The following is a 17,491-nucleotide window of genomic DNA, read 5'->3' on the forward strand; positions in this document are numbered from 1 at the left end:
GGGGGCGGGCATGACACAGCCCCCCTCCCCTGCCCGCCCGGGAGGAAGTGACTGTCGCAGCTCCCCGGGGCCCCTCCGCCTTCCACACCCTTGTCACCCAAGGCCCACGGACTCCAACACTTAGTGCGGTGTTTAATATGGACATTTTGCAGGGCAAGGGTCCACGGCCTCCAGAGATCCTCCAAGCGTGTGGGGACCCAGTAAAATGAGGGGATGACCCACCTCCAGCCCAGTGCCCGGCCTCTGGCCCGCTGGCCTGTTGCTTCTAAGATAATATAGTTACCAAAAACCAGCACGGTAACTAACAGTTTTGGCTGTGATGCCCTAGAACTATGCTCAGTGGGGTTTTGGTGCTGATCCCCAGTGCCCAACACACAGGGGCTCTGCTCCCTGAATTCACAAGAAGTCCGGAAGGGGGCATCCAGGAACAGCGAGTGGCCCCAGGACCTCCTTGGTCTCCCAACAGCTCCTCCTGTGACCTAGTCTGCTATCATTCCCATGTCAGTTTCCTGCCTTCCAGTGTGACACCTCCTGGTGGCGAAATGGCTGCCACTCCTCCGGGAACCATGCCTACATTCCAGGAAGGAACTAGGAGGGAATGTGAAAGGCTGTGCCAGTTGGGTCTGTTGGAGGTTTTATTGGCACCGCAAAATCTTTCCCAGAATGTTCTCCAGATGACTTCTTACAAGTCTCTGGCTACAGCGGGTCTGTGGCCAGGCTGGGAAATGAGTAGTTTTACAGCCTCTGCGTTTAAGAAAGGTAAGGGAGGGTGGGGCGGGGATGGGTGTTGAGTGAGCACGCGCTGCCTTGAGCTGTCCTCTGAAGCCGCCCAGCTGCCCTGGGGAATGGGGCCGGTGTTCTCTCTTTCCCGTTTTATTTGGAGAAAATGCAGTTAAATGGCCCATCTGGTGGGATTGCTGCTCCCGGCGGTCTCCGGAGCCCCTGCGCTTCCTGGCTCTGCCGCCAGAGGGCAGCAGGCGCTCACTTTGGAGGAGAGGGCGAGCGTGCGTGCGTGCGTGCGTGCGTTTGGACGGGTGTATCAGTGAGGCTGCTCTGACCGCACAGGGAGAGCCGGAGGGGCTGCCCACGAGCCCCTGGGAGTCGGTCCGTGGCCGGCGGTGAGGACGGGCACCACGTATCCCCACGCATCTGTTACGCGTATTTGGCAGCTGCTCTGTGCCCGGCTGGCCCCTGGGCCGCAGAGGGAAGTGGCAGCCGCAGCCTGGCCCTGCAGGGGCCCGCGCGACGGGAACTCGGGGACCCTGGGTGAGGTGTGGCTGGGGCCCAGGGCTGTCTGAACGCCACGGCCGCGCCCTCCCGCGCCTCTCCCCTCGCCCCCCGCTCTCCTCGCCGCCCCTGGTGCCTCTCGCGTGTGTTGATCAGCCTGCGTCCCAGGCTCCTCCGGGGCTGCCTTTGACCTGTCACTGGGGGGGGGGCTCACACGCCCTCAGGGGTTCTCTCTGCGGGGCCCCAGCCGGGACTGTGACCCTGGGGCTGTAATGTGCCCTAGGCCTCGCTCCTCCAGCCTCTGCGCGCGGGCTCGCAGGCAGGGGGCGCTGTTCCCCACCCGACGCGCTCTCCTCGGCCTCCATCCCAGGCTTGGGGCGTGTCCGGGTGTCCGGGTGTCCGTGAGCCCGGTTAGGCTTCCCTCCCTCCAGGTCTTGGGGACGCGCAGGACCTGTGCCCCCTCCCCCAGCCCCTCCCTTGGCCCTCACAGCACAGCCCTCCCTCCTGTGCCGCTCAGCCTCCTCCCCGGCCCACTGCGAGGCTCACCCTCCTCCCTCTGGCCCCTGGCTGGGGATGCAGACCCCGCCTCTTCCCACCGCCCTCCCCCCCCCAGACCTGGAGCCTTGGGGCACCCGGAGGGCCCTGAGCCAAGTCTCTAACCCCACTGGCCCATTCCAAGAAGCGCATCAAGTTCCCGTGACCTACCGGACGCGCCGCGCCTCGCTGGGAGACTGTGAGGAACGAAACGGAGCCAACAGGAAAGATGCCCAGAGACCAAGGAAGCGCACAAATGAAATAATCACAGGCTGCAAGAAGTGGGACAAATAACCCAGGGGCCGAGGCAGAGAGAGGAGGGGTGCCGGCGTCTGATGGAAGCGAGGGCATCAGTCGTCTGGGGGGAAGGTGCAAAGGCCCTGAGGCAGGCACATGGTTATCATGGTCAGGGAATGCTGGAGAGTCAGTGGGGGTGGAGTGAGGGGGGGGGAGAAGAGTCTGGGGTCAGAGAGGTGATTGGGGGCACAGTCTAGGGGGCGTGTGAGCCCCGGAAGGTATTGGGCATGATCCAGCTTGGTTTCTCGGGGCTCCCTCTGGTTGTCCGTGGAGACACTCTGGGTCTGGGGGCACAGGATCGGGGGGAGCAGCCTGGAGGCATTTGCAGTGAGCTGGGAGATGGTGTTCAGGGCAGGAGGCAGCGCGGGGCGTGGTGAGAAGCAGGTGGGCTCCAGACCGCTTTGGATTCCGGACTGGCTGCAGGGGCGCGAGCGACGGGAGGTGTGCAGAGGGATGCTGTTTGCGGCTGCGGCGCCAGGAAGGACGGGGGGCCACGGGGCTCACAGTGCGCAGCCTCGAGGGGCCTGTCGCCCACCTGGGTGGCCGCTGGATGGTCCGCTGCGTGGCTCAGGGGAGACGGGTCCTGCTGGGGAGGAAGGGCCGCGCGTCGTCAGGGCGTAGAGGGAATCACACAGGCGCGCAGGCAGGGGGGAGCCCGCTCCGGGGAGGGGCATCTCAGCTGAGACCGGAGGAAGTCACCATGTAAGACCGGGGTGAGCCTTCAGGGGGGAGGGGGTGCACGCCAACACAGAAGGTCGGGGCAGGACCCTCCGATGCACTGGACCCTCCGAGGGAAGAGCCAGGGGGGGATGAGACCCTCAGCCCGCGGACCCTGAAGGCTGCCAGGCGGGGTGGGGGTGGGGGGCGCCCATCTTTTTATACATGAATATGAGGTTCCCAGACAGGAAAGGATAAACATCTCCCCTTTCCTCCCTTCCCTCCTCTCCCTACACTTGACCCTTGGCTTGTGGCCTGTGTCACTGCCCAGCAGGTCTGTGCCTCCCGAGTTAACCAGGGTCCCAAATACCCATCGGTGCTTTGCCCTTTGTTTGTCTGCTTGGAGGGGCCTCCCGACCCCCTTCCCGGCTGGGAAACCGGAAGGGGCAGAGCCAGGAGTTCAGGCTCTGGTTACCCGTGTACCTCCCCTCCCCCACGCAGAGGGTGGGGCCACATGCCTGGCAGAGAGCGGCCCCCACGAAGCCCTCTGGGCATAGAGGCCACTGTCAGATGGGCCCAGGCCACGGGGGCATCACCGTCCGTCCTGTGGTGTCACGTAACTCTGGAAGAGCGTCCTGGTCTTCCACTTACAAGCTGTGTGACTCTGGGCCAGTTACTTACCCTCTCTGAGCATCAGTGCCTCATCCGTAAAACAGGACAAGGGACGCCCACCGAGATCGCGTCGGAGAGGCCTGTGTGAGCTCCCCTTCCCCCTTTCTTCCATGATTCGTGCTCATGGTGACTGTTACTCTCCAGGGCCATGGCCCTGCACCAGACAGTCACCTAGTTGATCCCACAAAAGCCCATGAAGTATGTATTCTTATCAGTTCAAGGAGGAAGAACCAAGGCTCAGAGAGGTGAAGTCACTTGTCTGGGATCACACAGCAGGGGGTGGGGGGGGTGAAGCCAAGATTTGGCCCCTATGGTATTGTTCCCTTTGTCACTCACTGTGTGACTGCCCCCTCTGGCCACACTTCTGGGGTCGGCCGTGTTGGGCTGCGGGTGCTTCTTGGTGAGCAGGGACCCCAGAGGCCCAGCCCCTCGCTGCTCAGGGACCTTCTCGCAGTGGAGACCAGGACTGACTCACCCGGGCCCCTTCTCTGACCAGGTTCACGACTATCTGCGGAGCAAGCTCTGTTCCCTGTACGAGAACGACTGCATTTTCGACAAGTTTGAATGTGCCTGGAACGGGAGCGACAGGTAACCCCCAGCCTGGGACAGCGGCCCGCTCGCTGCTGGGCTGGCGCCCTGGGGAACTTGATGTGGGAAGGGGCCTCACCGGCCAGGGCAGGAAATGACAGCCGCATCTGTGACTACACCTGCCCTGCACTTGGAGCCGCTCCCCCTCCCCCTCCCCGCCATCCCGAGTGGGAACAGTCAGCGCTGGGCCCCTAGCCACACGGCCACTCCCCCAGGTTGTGTGGGGGGGTGCTCCCTGGGGGGAGCTTCGCCGCTGGTCCTTGCCCTCTCCCTGCTTCTGTCATGGCTGCACCTGCCCCCCCCCGCGGCTCCCCTACCTCGCCCCCACCCCAGGGCGGCCGGCACACCACAGCCCCGCACTCTGGGCTGGCAGGGTCCCCCAGGCCCGGCCACATCTCACAGCCCCCCCACCCGGGAGATGGCCCTATGTGAGCTCCTGTTATCCCATTGCTGCCTCAGCCCAGGGCCGGTGTGGACGGGAAGGGCCAGCACGGGGACCCAGGTGACAAGAAAATGCAGGATACAGCCCATCACGTTTTCACAGTTGGAGCAGGCTCCGTGTCCCCTTCCTGTCCTGCAGTCCAGCGTGGTGGGGGAGGGGTGGTGTGCGGTCCAGCGTGGGGGGGAGGGGTGGTGTGCGGTCCAGCCTGGCGGGGAGGGGCGGTGTGCGGTCCAGCCTGGCGGGGGGAGGGATGGTGTGCGGTCCAGCGTGGTGGGGGAGGGATGGTGTGCGGTCCAGCGTGGGGGGGAGGGGTGGTGTGCGGTCCAGCGCAGTGGGGGGAGGGGTGGTGTGCAGTCCAGCGTGGCGGGAGGAGGAGCGGTGTGCGGTCCAGCGTGGTGGGGGAGGGGTGGTGTGCTGGCCAGCAGCCGACGGTTCAAGTGTCATCCGGGGGCGTGCATCCACCACGTGGACCCCATCCATCCCGTGTGTCTCCCCTTGTTCTGGGGGTGCCCAGTGCTGCCGCTAGGTCATGGTAAGAGCTTCTGTGATGTGACAGGCACGCTGGGACCATAGGACGGGGGTGGTGGGGTCCAGAAACCACGGGACAGGGCCAGGAGGGAGCCGCCTGCACGTCGGCCGGCCCCTGTGGGCTGAGCTGCCGGGTCCAGGGTGGGGACCCCCTGGAGCTGCTGCTGACACCCTGGGCCCCCACCCCCGGCGGTGCTCTCCATCAGGGAGCAGCTTGGCGGTCACAGGGCTCAGTTGCATAACAGTGAGAAAGCCGGGGCGGAGCCGCTGGCTTGAGACCAGGCTGGCATGGCACTCCCTCCAGGTGCCCACACCCAGGCCGACCCGACACCCCCAGGGAGGACAGGGCCTCTCGGATAACCCTCAGCTGCAGACCTGGACACATTGGGGGTTCCCCAGTGAGCACTGGCAGTGGGTCTTGGGCTGTGAGAGTCTCAGGAGAAGGACTTATTGTGGCCACAGGGGATTCCAGCACTAGTGTGTGTGTGTGTGTGCGCGTGTGCGTGTGCATGTGCGTGCGTGTGTGTGTTGGGGGCAGTCTCTGCTGGCTGACCGATGCACGCCCTTCCTCCACGTTACCACCAGGAGGCACTCACGAACAGGCGACATCTGGTTCCCAGGGCCGGAGCCACCAAGCAAGTCCTGGTTGGAGCTCAGCTGTCCTGCCTCTTATGAGCCACTTCCTGCCGTGCACTTTACAGGCCAGCAACCCCCAACCCCCACGGTCCTGTACCTCCCCGTGTTGTTTCCCCCTCCACAACCACTCTGCTCCCGCACTGGAATCTGGCCGCACTGCACCTAGCTCACTCCTGCTCTCCCCTCAAATTACTGACTCAACTCAAGGCCATCTCCTCCAGGAAGCCCTCAGGGCCCTCTCCACTGTGGCCCTGAGCCTCCTGACTTTTCTGTGTCTTGGCACTTACTACGTTTGCTCCTTGCCTCTGCCTTCCCTGTTGGGTGGGGTGCCCTTGGGGGTTGTGACTGTGGCTAAGCCCACTCCGTACCTCGGGGGGGGGGGTCTTGTCAGGGGCTGTTGACACTCTGGAAGGCACCGGAGTGTGCCCCCTCCTTCCCCTTCATCCTGAGCACTCCTCAGAGCCTGTTGTGGCTTGTGGAGGAGAATCCCTGTCTCCCAGGAGCTCAGGGGAGAAGCAGGCTCTGCCCTCCAGCACCCCCACTCTTACCAGATGACCCTCTGAACCCTGCAGCTTGGCACAAGGCAGCCTTCTGACATCCGTGGGGAGCCTGTTGCCCAGACGGCAGCACAGAGCTGCTGGGCATCCGATGACCCTCGCGGTGGCCTTGCGCCCAATGCTGGGGGAGCAGCAGCCTGGTGTAGAGGAAAGGGCTGGACACCCTTGGGCTCCGGTCCCCACCCCGCCACTCTCCAGTCCTGTGCTGAATTAGCCGCCGAGCCCCCTGAGCCCTGCTCACCTGGAGCATGGTTCTAATCAGCCGTGACCTTCCAGGGCTGTTTTGAGGCTGAGACCCCGTGTGCAAAGCTCTCGGCAAGGCCGTGAGTCAGTAGCAGCAATGGACGTCCTGGTGATTTTGCACACATGACTTCTGCACCTAGAAGAACCCTGCTGAGGGGCGCCTGGGGGGCTCAGTCGGTTGAATGTCCGATTTCAGCTCCGGCTATGAGCTCATGGTTCGGTTCGTGAGTTCGAGCCCCGCGCTGCCACCAGCATCCTCTGTCCCCCCTCTGTCTCTGCCCTTCCTCCACCTGCCCTCTCTCTCTCCAAGAGAGGTGAGCATTTAGAGAGAAACAAACAAACCCCGCTGAGCCTCTAAGACCCACCTCAAATGCCGCTTCCTCTAGGAAGCTCTCCTTGATCTGTTCTGCCTAGGACAAAGGGATTTGTGTCAGCCAGGCGTCTTCCGGTTGCAGCAATCAGACAAGCCTGAGCTTGTTCGGAGAAGCTGCAGGCAAAGTTTCCCCAGGGCTCAGGTGTATGTTGGGGCCATCTCTTTCCCGGTCCTCATCTCTGTGTCTCCCTGCTCCTCCTCACACACAAGCCCCATCCTCTCCTGCAGCTCCCCGTGGCTGCCGGGGATGCCGACCCCACATAGTTGCCCTGCCATTGACCTCACAGCCCACAACCCTCCCAAGGTCTCCAGGAAGTTCTCATGGAGGGTCTGGTTGGCTCTGTTTGGGTTACATGCTCACTTTTTGAGCCAGTCGGCTCGCACGCGGTTATTGCCATGGTTGGCCAGCAGGGGGCGCGTAGAGCCCTGTGCCTGGCGGCCCCTCAGCTGGCACCATGGGGGCAGGAGCCCGTCCCCAGTGGAGAGAGCCCCTGGGGACAGGAGCGGTCAGATGGGCGTCCCCACGTGCAGAGGGTGAGGCTAGCAGAGGTGAGGCAGCGTGCGAGACACAATCTGGGGCAGGGGCTGCCCTTTCCTCCGTTAAGGGAACCTCCTGGAATGTAAGAATGCAAGCAGTGGGCCATCTGTCCTGAAGGGCTTTGCAGGGGGCTGGGACCTGGTATCCTGAGATGAAAGAGACCCTTCTCCTTGCGGTAAGGAGTGGGGGCCCCTCGTCCCCATGTGCCAGCCGGGTTCCGCATCTCAACGCCTGTGACTTCAGTGGCCCCCCTCCCCCCTCCCCTGCCGGATCAGGACAGAAGGACAGGCAGCTGCATGAGAGCACTCACGGGCTAGGTGAGCAAAGGAGGGCTGCCCTCCCTTCTCCTCTGCCCTCGCTCGCCTGGGGGAGAGGGGGAGGTGTGGCCCCTAGTAGGGCCTTTCCCTGGAACCTTTCCTTTCGCTTCCTTAGTTTGCGAGTCCCGCCTCAGGCTTCAGGCTAGGAAGATGGTTAGAATCAAGGAATACCTGTTGGCATTGTTTCCCGGGCGCAGCACTGCTCTGTTTTACGGGGACTCCTATTCCACGCCCTCCAGGAGCTGGGGACCCTTGTTACCCCCCATTTTATTGATGTCAGGGGCAGAGCTAGAATTCGGACCCAGGGGGGCTAGCCCGAGCGCCTGCCCATGGTACCTGGGCTTGGGACGCGCCTTTGCCTTTTAGGAGAGAAAGGCCTCTGTCCTCATTTCTTACGGTGAGGCCGGTCACCAGCCCCAGATGACCCCGCGCCTGGGGCGGCCCTGCCCAGTTCCTGACCCGAGGCTGAGCGGCTCTGGGCCCAGGGAGGGGAGGCCCGGCCCTGTAGAGATCTCAGATTCCCCATCCAGCGTGGGTGCTTTGGCCAGGCTGCTGAGGGCAGGGCTGGTGGAGGTTTTATGAGCTGGCCAGGAAGGTCTGCGGCCAACAGGTGACCCGTCTCCTCCGCAGGCTCTGGGAAGGACTACGTAACAGGGCAGGGTGGGGGTCACAGGGTGAGGCCAGATGGAGGCAGGGGTGCCCCAGCCGCTGGCCCCGGGGGAGGGAGAGCGTCCACCGTCTCTAGCTGCCATCTCAGCTGTGTCACCTGAGTCCCGGGGCTGGACATGGTGGGTGCTGAGCGAGGAAGGGGGAGGGAGGAGTGAAAGCAAGGATCCCCTTCTAAGATGCTCGGGGGCCCCGACATCTGGCTCTTATGACCTGCTCTTCTCTGGGCTCCTGGCGGGTGGCGCCCCCCCCCCCCCACCCGGGGATGTCACCCGGCGCAGCGCCTGACACCAGCGGACACCGGCTGTGCAAGTGACAGGGGACATCTCACAGAGCCCCCTGCGGGTCCCCCCTTGTTGTCTGCTGAGTGGGACGGGCCTGGTGGGCTGCCGTCCCGGCCGGGAGGTCACAGTTCATCCCGGCCTGTGACCCCTGAGGTCTGAGCACCCTCCTCTGTGGGGCACATGGCCGAGTTGTGCCCCTAACCTGCTCCCTCACTCTTCGTGCAATTAGGAATCAGCAGATTCTATGTTGGCCTCCCCGAGGACACAGCAGAGACGGGACGTGGTCCCTGCCTAGGAGGCCTGTGGGGGTTGCACTGTGCAGACTAAAGTCCAGGGCAGGGGAAGAGAAGGCGGGAGCCCCGCAGGGGAGGGGGCTGAGGATGGCCTCTGGACGAGGTGCCCTCAAGTCTCAAGAAAGCAGTAGGAATTTGCCCGCAGAGGGTGGAAGGGCATTAGGGCAGAGGGAAGAGCATGGCTGAATGCTCAGGGAAAAGAAAGAGCCACTGGTGTGGCTACAGCTTAGCGGAGTTGATCTCAGGTTAAAGCGCTCTTGGGCCTCCCCGGGGTGGGTGTCATGGGGGCGTCTGGCCTGGGGGATGATGGGCTTAGGGACTGGGGGCCAGAAGCACGGGGACCGGTGAGCAGGCTGTTGCAGCCCTCCCTGTGGGCCAGAGATGAGGAGGATGTGGGCGGTGAAGGAAGAGGGGACGGGCTGGAGTCAGACCACTTTCAGGTGACCTGAGGAGGGACAGGAGCTGGGTCGTGTGCACCCTTGGGGGCAGGCACGGGGGTTTCTTACACCATCCACCACAGTGACCTGGAGCCACCCTCTCCTGGAAAGCAAGGGGTGGGGTGCAGCAAGAAGTGGGGTGCAGCAACTCCCCGGGGCTGTCACCTCCCCGGCTCCCTGGGCATCTGACAATGAACAGGCCATGTGGTCCCTGAGTGTCTGCTCATCATTGCAAGAGTTAGCCACAAGCCTCTTTCCAGCAGCCCCCCAGCTCCCTGGAGTCGGGACTCTGGCACTGGGCCGCAGGGGGGCCCCTCACACACCCCCAGCCTCGGCAGCAACGCAGACGTCACCTGGCCCCCAGCTACCAGCCCCCCAGCTCTGTCCCCCAGCACGGGCCTTATAAAGCCACGTACACACGCTCCATGGGCTGAGCTGACCGGAGCCACCCGGATGGACTCCAGTGGGCTCCCTGGGGCCTAATGCTGGGGGCATGTCCTTCCCCCCCCCCGCCCCCCAGAACATCTCTGGCTCTCTGGCTCTGTCGCCCACTCTCTCCTTCCTGCAGCTTGGTCTCAGCTCTGAGCTGCAGGTTAAGAGGAAGGGCACTTGGGTGGGGACCTGGCCTGGCCCAGGGTCCCATGCTGCGCCATCTCCTGTGGGCTGCGGTGGCTGGATGCCTGGACCCCAAGGGGCTGCCCCTGGCACGGACCCCGGCTCTGAGGGAAGCCCTGTGCCGCCTGGGCTCATGTCACCAGCTCTTCTGTGGTGCTGGGGCATTCTCAGGCCCAGCCCGCTCCCTGCTCTCACGCTGGGAGATCGATACCAGGTCATAACCTGGGGGGTACATTAGAGCCGACCCCGCCTTCCCCAGGGAGAGCTCATGTGGGAGGAGAGGGCCTCTCCCCAGCCGTCCCCCTGCGTGAACCTCCCCACGAACCATTTCTTTGTCTCGGCGACAAATAGGGTTTATTCACAGGGCTTAAGGTTTTGGGAGTGGACTTACAGAACACAAGAGAATAGGGCCAGAGAATACTTTGTGATTCCCCACCCACCCCACCTTCACCTCCAGAGATGAGACAAACCTCCAGAGAAGCGTGACTGCACCCCTCCCCCAGGCCCACCCCCACGGCTCTGCCCCCACAGCTGCAGAGAAGCCCCTCGGCCCACTGGGCTATGTCCCAGGTCAAGTGCAGAGGGGTGGATGGGCAAGGCCGCCTCCTGCATTTCTAGGACTTCGGAGGGTGGTTGTGAAGGTATGTGACCCTTCCGCTGAATTCATTCACTCATTCACTCGTTCATTCATTCGGCTGGGAGAGCACCTGCTGGGGAAGGTGCCTTCTGAACTTGCACGTTCTGGCCCTTCATTCCCTACCATTTACAAAGCATTTATTGCCTTCTCTGCAAGCACCAGGGGGCTTGGCTTGGTCTGGTTCAGTTGGCTGCTGTAGGCCAGGGGACCAGGATTCCTTCCCCCCATGAGGCCAAGCCAGGACTTGGGGCTCAGAGGCAGGACACGGCTGCCCCTGGGGCCCCCACTGAGTGGTGGAGACAGAGGCAGCTGCAGACGCTTCCCCGTGGTGATTAGAGCCGGTGCCTCAACGGGTGACCATGCCCTGTGCTTCTGACCAGGTTTAACCAGTGGGGACCCTGGGAGGGAGAGAGAGGGGGTCTGTCCCACCCGTTCCACCATGTCCTCGTCAGCCACCCCTTCACACAGATCTGTCTCTGTGTCTCTCACCTTTCCTCTGCTCACCCCTCAGGCCTGGGGGATGGTAACAAAATCTCCAGATGATCCAGCCCCAGGGCACAGCACTTTCCCTATGGTTCTCTTAGAGCCTTCCAGAACATTTGTGCATAGACTCTTTGTGGCGCTCCTCTCCAACCAGCCGGTTGGCATGTGCCCTCTGCCCACTGCTGGGATCCAGGTGACCCCCACGTGGGTCTGCGTGGACAACATGGCAGAAGGACCCCTTTCTGGAGGTTTTCCATCCTTATTGTCCCCAAGCGCCCACCCACTGGTCTCTAAACACAAGGTCACACAAAGCGATGTGGGCGCCTCGGGGAGGGGACACCAAACGCTACCACCACAGGGACTCTGGCGGGAAGCGTCGCCTCACGGGTGCTGGCCGTCTCCGGGAACCTCATACGCAGGGCGGGCAGGGCTTGTCAGTGGGGACACAGAGCCTGCACTTCCCTTAGAGACGCTCTTGGCCCAGACTCGCCAGGACCCGAGACTACAGGGTCCTTCCTGGGAAGGATCAGAACCCTGAGGGGCAGGCTCTCAGTGAGAAAGGAGACAGATGGCGATCCCTGCATGTCATGCCCTCTGCTGGGGCCCTCGGGCAGGGTCAGGACCCAGGCAACAGCCGAGGGGAGCCTCCCTACTGCACAACCCCACCCCACCACATGACCCCGCCCCTCCTTCTAGAAGGGACTGACTTCCCCGTCTCTGGTACAGACCCTGCAAGCTAGGGCTTCAGGTACTGCATTCTGCTATCCCTTCACCAGCCCACGTTCTCCCATGAAAAGGGGGCCCATTATGGGAGACATGTCACTTTCAGCCTGTGACTCAGCATCACCCGTGGCCACGCCGTGAGCCACGCCATGAGCCACGCCGTGAGCATCTGACCTCCCACAGCCCAGGTGCCTAGTAAGAGAACCTCGCCCAGTCTGTTTAGATGGACCTCAGTCTTGATCGTCTCCTGCCGCCCCTGCACTGTGTGACGGGGGTCACAGGGCTCTGTCTCGGAGTGGCAACTCCACCAAGAAACATGCTCGGCTTCCACAGGGAAGAAAGGGATGCCCGTCTGTAGGCACCTGCCCTCCAACCCTAACCCTAATCCTTGTCTCCCCTCCTCCCCCCCCCAGTTATTTTGTCCCCCTCCCCCACGCCCGGCTGCTCCAGAGATGCCCCAGGAACCTCTTCTCCTTGGAGGGGGGAGGGAGGAGTGGATGGACAAATGTCAAATTCTCTTTAGCAGGACAGGAAAGTCTGCAAACACTTGCACATCAGCGGTGTGCAACATGTGTTCATTGAGTCACTCGACTGCTCAGGACAGGAGGGTGCTGGGCCCCCGCCATGAAGGGCGCATGGGGTCAGTGCTGGGGACTTCCTCTGCTGGTGCCTAGTCTCTCTGGAAGGCTAGGCCTCTGCTGGATTAAGGGGAAAGGACGGGAGAATTTTCTTTATGAAGTCTGGGACGGCGTTAAGAGGGCTCAGCTCCTGCCTTAGGGCTGCCGCCTAGAAGGCTCAGTCGGTTAAGCATCCGACTTCGGCTCAGGTCATGATCTCACCGGTTAAGCGTCCGACTTTGGCTCAGGTCATGATCCCACAGTTTGCGGGGTCACGTCGGGCCCTGTGCTGACAGCTCGGAGCCTGGAGCCTGCTTTGGATTGTGTCCCCCTCTCTTTCTGCCTCCCCCCCACCCCCACGTGCTCTACCTCTGTCTCTCTCTCAAAAATAAATAAATGTTAAAAGAAAACAAAGTTTTAAACGGGTTCTCAGCTCCTGAGTCTCTGGCCTCGGAGTCTGCAGGCGGACAGTAGCTGAGAGGTGGGGGAGGACCAGGGCCCAAGAGGAACGCGACCAGGGTGGGGTAGGGGGCGGTCCCTTCCCAGGGAGTGAGGGTCTGCAGTCGCCTGGTGGTGACTGGAGGTGTGACTGGTTTCTTCCCCGTCCCCCCAACCCCCTACCCCAACCCCCGCCTGACGCCTCTCCTCCCCCCTCCAGCGTCATCATGACCGGGGCCTACAACAACTTTTTCCGCATGTTTGACCGGAACACCAAACGCGACGTGACCCTGGAGGCCTCGAGGGAGAGCAGCAAGCCGCGGGCCGTGCTCAAGCCCAGGCGCGTGTGCGTGGGCGGCAAGCGCAGGCGGGACGACATCAGCGTGGACAGCCTGGACTTCACCAAGAAGATCCTGCACACGGCCTGGCACCCGGCCGAGAACATCATCGCCATCGCGGCCACCAACAACCTGTACATCTTCCAGGACAAGGTGAACTCCGAGATGCACTAGGTGTGCGCACAGAGCCCCGTCAGGGACGCGCCCGTCAAGTCCCCAGGCCGGGCCGCCGCTGCCGGCCACTGTTGGAAAACGGGAGGAAGAAGGGTTCACAGCCACAGACCGTAACATGGACGTGACTGCCACCTTGGGGTTCAGGCCCTTTGTTCATTGACTGCCTGTTCCGCTCTTAGGACCTTGTCATCTCCGGAATCCCTTTTCACTCCTTCCAGCAGCAACTCGCAGGGGAAAGCCGGCGCCCCGGGGAGCCTCAGGGGCCCCACACCTTTGGGGACCGACGATGAACTTGAACGAGCCAGCCAGCGATTCTTTTGATTACAAACGGAGCGGTTTCTGCTGTCGCAGAGCTGAGGGTCGTCCCTTTGCCTTTCGGATCGTGGACTCGTGCTGAGAACGGGCAGGTGCAAGATCCACTTTTAGGTTCTTTTAATGTCTTTCAGCCCCCCAGGCCCGGCGTTCCCGGAGAGGAAAGGGGACAGTGAAAGCCACCCATGTGTGTGTGTGCGTGTGTGTGTGTGTGTGTGTGTGCGCGTGTGCGTGTGCGTGTGCGCGCCTGCCCTCACCATTGCCCCAGCCTTTGCTGACCGTGGGCCGGGGGGGCCAGGCTCGGTGCTCGGCCCTTTAAGCGCACGGATCCAGTCCCCACTCTGCGGGGCTCTCCTGTCGTGCTTCATGGTCACAGGGCCCCACGTGGGAGCTCACACGGCTCGGTCCACGACCTGTTCACTTCCTCCATAAACACCAGCCCCCCACAGAATGCCAGGCTTGGTGCCAGGTATGAAAGGTGAGTAATGTATCATCCCCACTCTACACACGAGGACACGGAGGTCCCAAGAGAGTGAACAGCTTGTCCTCGGCACCTACTGGCTGAGGAGCGGAGTCAGGAATCCTGACCAGGTCTGCACATGCACACCGGGCGCTTTCCAACCCACTGCATGGGTGGCTCGTGTTAAAGCAGCGTTCTTGCCTGTGAAGGTTCTGGAAACACACCTTCATCTTATGAAGTGATGGGCCATGACGAGGGCCCGGGGAGGCTCGAGCTGCAGCACGGAGAATAGAGAAGACCCCGGTGCCGCCAGGCTCTGTGTGGTGACCTCAGATCCCCGCCCTCTCCAGGGCACCTCGCTGCACCCACATCTGTCCCCCAGCCCCTTGTTCAGGTGCACCGAGCTACCTCCAAGAGGAGATTGCATGTTTTGACCATTTCAGGATACGTTTTCTTTAATGACCTGGCCTCAGACGACTCTTCCCTGAGGGCCACAGAGAAGCCGTGTCTCCGTGTCCATGGAGACCGGCTCGCCCACCCCTCCCGCCTGTCCTCTGCGTGGAATGTCAGCGAGACCACTGGCTGTGTATCCTGATTCAGGAAACAGAGTGCAGAGGCCGAAGCCAACATTTTTCTACAGGGTGTAACTCAACCCAGGAAAAGGACCCACCCGAGGTTTTCTCAGTGGATAGCGGTGTACTTTTGTGTGTATCAAAGCACAAAACGCATGTGCATTCACTTCTGGCCATATGATATTTACATAAGGAAATGGGTCCATTGTTCTTGGTTGTTTTTTTTTTTTAAATCAACATGAATGAAGAATGTTTGTTTATATATCGCTGTAAAATCCAGGTTACCTGGACAGTATTATATGTACATATCTATTCTAATTGAAATTAACAATCACTGGATTGGATTCCTTTTTCCCCTCCTTTGTAAAGAGGTTCAAGAATGTGGTAAATTGTATAGAAATCTTGTCGAAGCCAAAATCCAGCTCTGAGGGCCTTACACAATTATGTGGATATTTGGCACAATTCACTTCCCTTTGTGATCCGGAGGCTGAGGGGAGACTCTGAACTGCAGCTAGAACTTACTGTCAGAGCGTAGATTTCACATGTAACCGTCTACACAGTACAATTCTTACACTGCATTCAAAAGGAGGTCTTAATGCAGTTCCTGGCTCCTTCCTTCTGTGTTAAGCTTTGGATACCAAGCCAAAGAGGAAAAGGAACAAAGGTGTTAGAGGGAAAAGCGTGTCTTCAGATCCTGGAAACTCACGATGTCCAGAGAAGTCCTGAATAATGAATCGTGTTGTGGGGGAAGGGCAGGACTGGATGCCGCAGACCCACGGGCCAGTAACATAGTCACAAACTCTGCTTCCTACTCTGTTTTAACTTTCTGCTGTTCGTGAATGTATGGGCGTTCACGTAGTCATTGTGAAGTTGTTGGGTTGTTTTTGTTTTTATTCGAATACTCTGAGGACTGAAGTTCTGGTTGGTGTCGGGTATGTGGTGGTAGGTAGACAGACCTGATCAACTTGGGTTCTGTAACCCATGGGTGCATTCTGGTTTTCTTCGGTATCTCGGATTATCCAACTGTTGAATAAAATTATAAATATGTTAATACCAGCTTTTTCCAATAAAATAACAAATGTTACATCGAAAATGAGGCTCGGAGTGCTGGCTGTTTCTAGTAAGGCCAACCCCCCAAGGCCGGGTTGCTGTCAGGAGGCAATATGGCAGACAGGGAAGGCGGGATCACGTCGAAGCTTTGCTGTCTCTCTCTTAACAAAACTGTGAACCTTTCTGAGCTCTGATATTTTTCCTGGCGAGATGGAGCTGATGATGCCAACCTTGTAGTTTCGAGGTGTTGGGGGGACAGATGGCAGTGCGTTGGATAATCAGAGCACAGTGTCTGGGACATAAGTCCGCAATAAATGGTAGCTGTCTTGCGTTGTTTTTTTCCTTTGCTTTGAAGCGGATGAGTGTCACCCACTGTGACTTCCAGTCTTCTCACACTCTCTTGGGACCCTTTTCACCCCCACATCAGTGTGAGGAGATGGGAAGCTGAGGTTCAGAGAGGTTAAGGAATTGGCTCAGGATCACACAGCCAGCACGTGTTGGAGAGGGCTTCAGGCGTGGCCTGGGTAACTCCGAGAGCATCCCGCCCAGCACACAAGAGCAGCAGAGTCCCAGGAAGCAGGGACCTGGGAGGAGAGCGCCCACAGGCATCTGATCCATTCTGGAAGCCAGGGTGGCCCAGCCTGGCATTCTGCGGTGGCTGAGAAAAGCCAGAAGATGCATAAGGAAGTGCTTTGTGCCCCCCACCCCCACCCCCCTGTGGTTTCCCTGCACCCCTGCTGGGAGCCAGGCCTCTCCTCTCCACCTTCCAGAGGGCGTTTTATACTTCACACTCATCAGGAGGAAGGCAGGCGCGGTTCTGTGCCTCCTGCTGGTGGGGCTTTCATTGGCGAAGTTCTTTGTCAACCACACAGCCCCCAGGGCAGAGCTTGAAGGAGGAGAAAGCCGCTCCCAGGCTGAGCGACGTTGGACCTGGACGGACCTCGCTGAACCACCTGGGTAACTAGAGGGCGGTGCCACTCCTTCTTGGTGTTGTTGGGATCACTGAGGAGATGCACAAAGTACGTGACTGACCTGCGGCCCCGAAGTCCCGGGACAGGACCGTACTATGTCGTTCACAGGCACTGTCTTGTCTGACCTCCCTCTTGGCTTTGAGTACTCTCTTTTGCAGGAAAGAGGGGAGGGCTACTGCTGTACCCATTTTGCATATGAAGAAACTGGGGCTCGGAGAGAGGAAGGGGTTTAGCATGTGCCCCGATTCACAGAAATGAGACGTGGCGGCGTCTGGATTCAGACTCTGATGCTGAGTGGTGGATGCACCGAGGATGGTTGGGGGTACCGTGGCCTCAGCCCCCCTCCCCCGCCCCCATCCAGCTTCAGCCAGTACTGACTAAGCACCAGCTCGGGACTGGGGCAGCGTGACCTTGAGATGACAGATTATCCCCAGTCGTCAGGCAGACCCATCGTCATGCAAGTCCTTGTCAGCAGAGAGCCTCAGAGGGAGAGGAGACCAGGAAGATGTGGCACCAGGGCCCCAGCCACCATCGCTGGCTATGGAGACAGGGATGAGGGGAGGGGCCACAGGCCCAGAACGTGGCCACCTCCAGAGGCTGGGAAGAACCAGAGTGGATTCTGCCCTGGGGCCTCGCCAAGGTACAGCCTTGCTCATACCTTGCTGATTGCGCGAAGGGTGATTTATTCCTCACTGACTCCCATAACAAGTCTGAAAAGCGGGTCCTTCCCATCTCAATCTCCCAGAGGAATTATCTGGGGGCCCAGGAGATGTAGGACACGTGCCCAAGGCCCACCGCCCATGGTAACGACC

The 17,491-nt window shown here is 60.7% G+C and overlaps 1 protein-coding gene across 1 annotated transcript in view; it reads left to right on the forward strand.

Moving 5' to 3' along the window:
• The window catches only part of PPP2R2C (protein phosphatase 2 regulatory subunit Bgamma), a 130,593-nt gene extending 115,707 nt beyond the window's left edge, over positions 1–14,886 (forward strand). The window contains exons 8-9 of the mRNA XM_039232158.1: positions 3,884–3,975; positions 13,023–14,886. Coding sequence (XP_039088089.1) covers positions 3,884–3,975; positions 13,023–13,314 — 384 coding nt within the window. The 3' untranslated portion in view covers positions 13,315–14,886. The remainder of the gene's footprint in view (positions 1–3,883; positions 3,976–13,022) is intronic.
• Positions 14,887–17,491: the final 2,605 nt, after the last annotated feature.

The sequence above is a fragment of the Hyaena hyaena genome, unplaced genomic scaffold (genome assembly GCF_003009895.1).
Source record: "Hyaena hyaena isolate Hyena2069 unplaced genomic scaffold, ASM300989v1 scaffold_63, whole genome shotgun sequence".
NCBI lineage: Eukaryota > Metazoa > Chordata > Mammalia > Carnivora > Hyaenidae > Hyaena > Hyaena hyaena.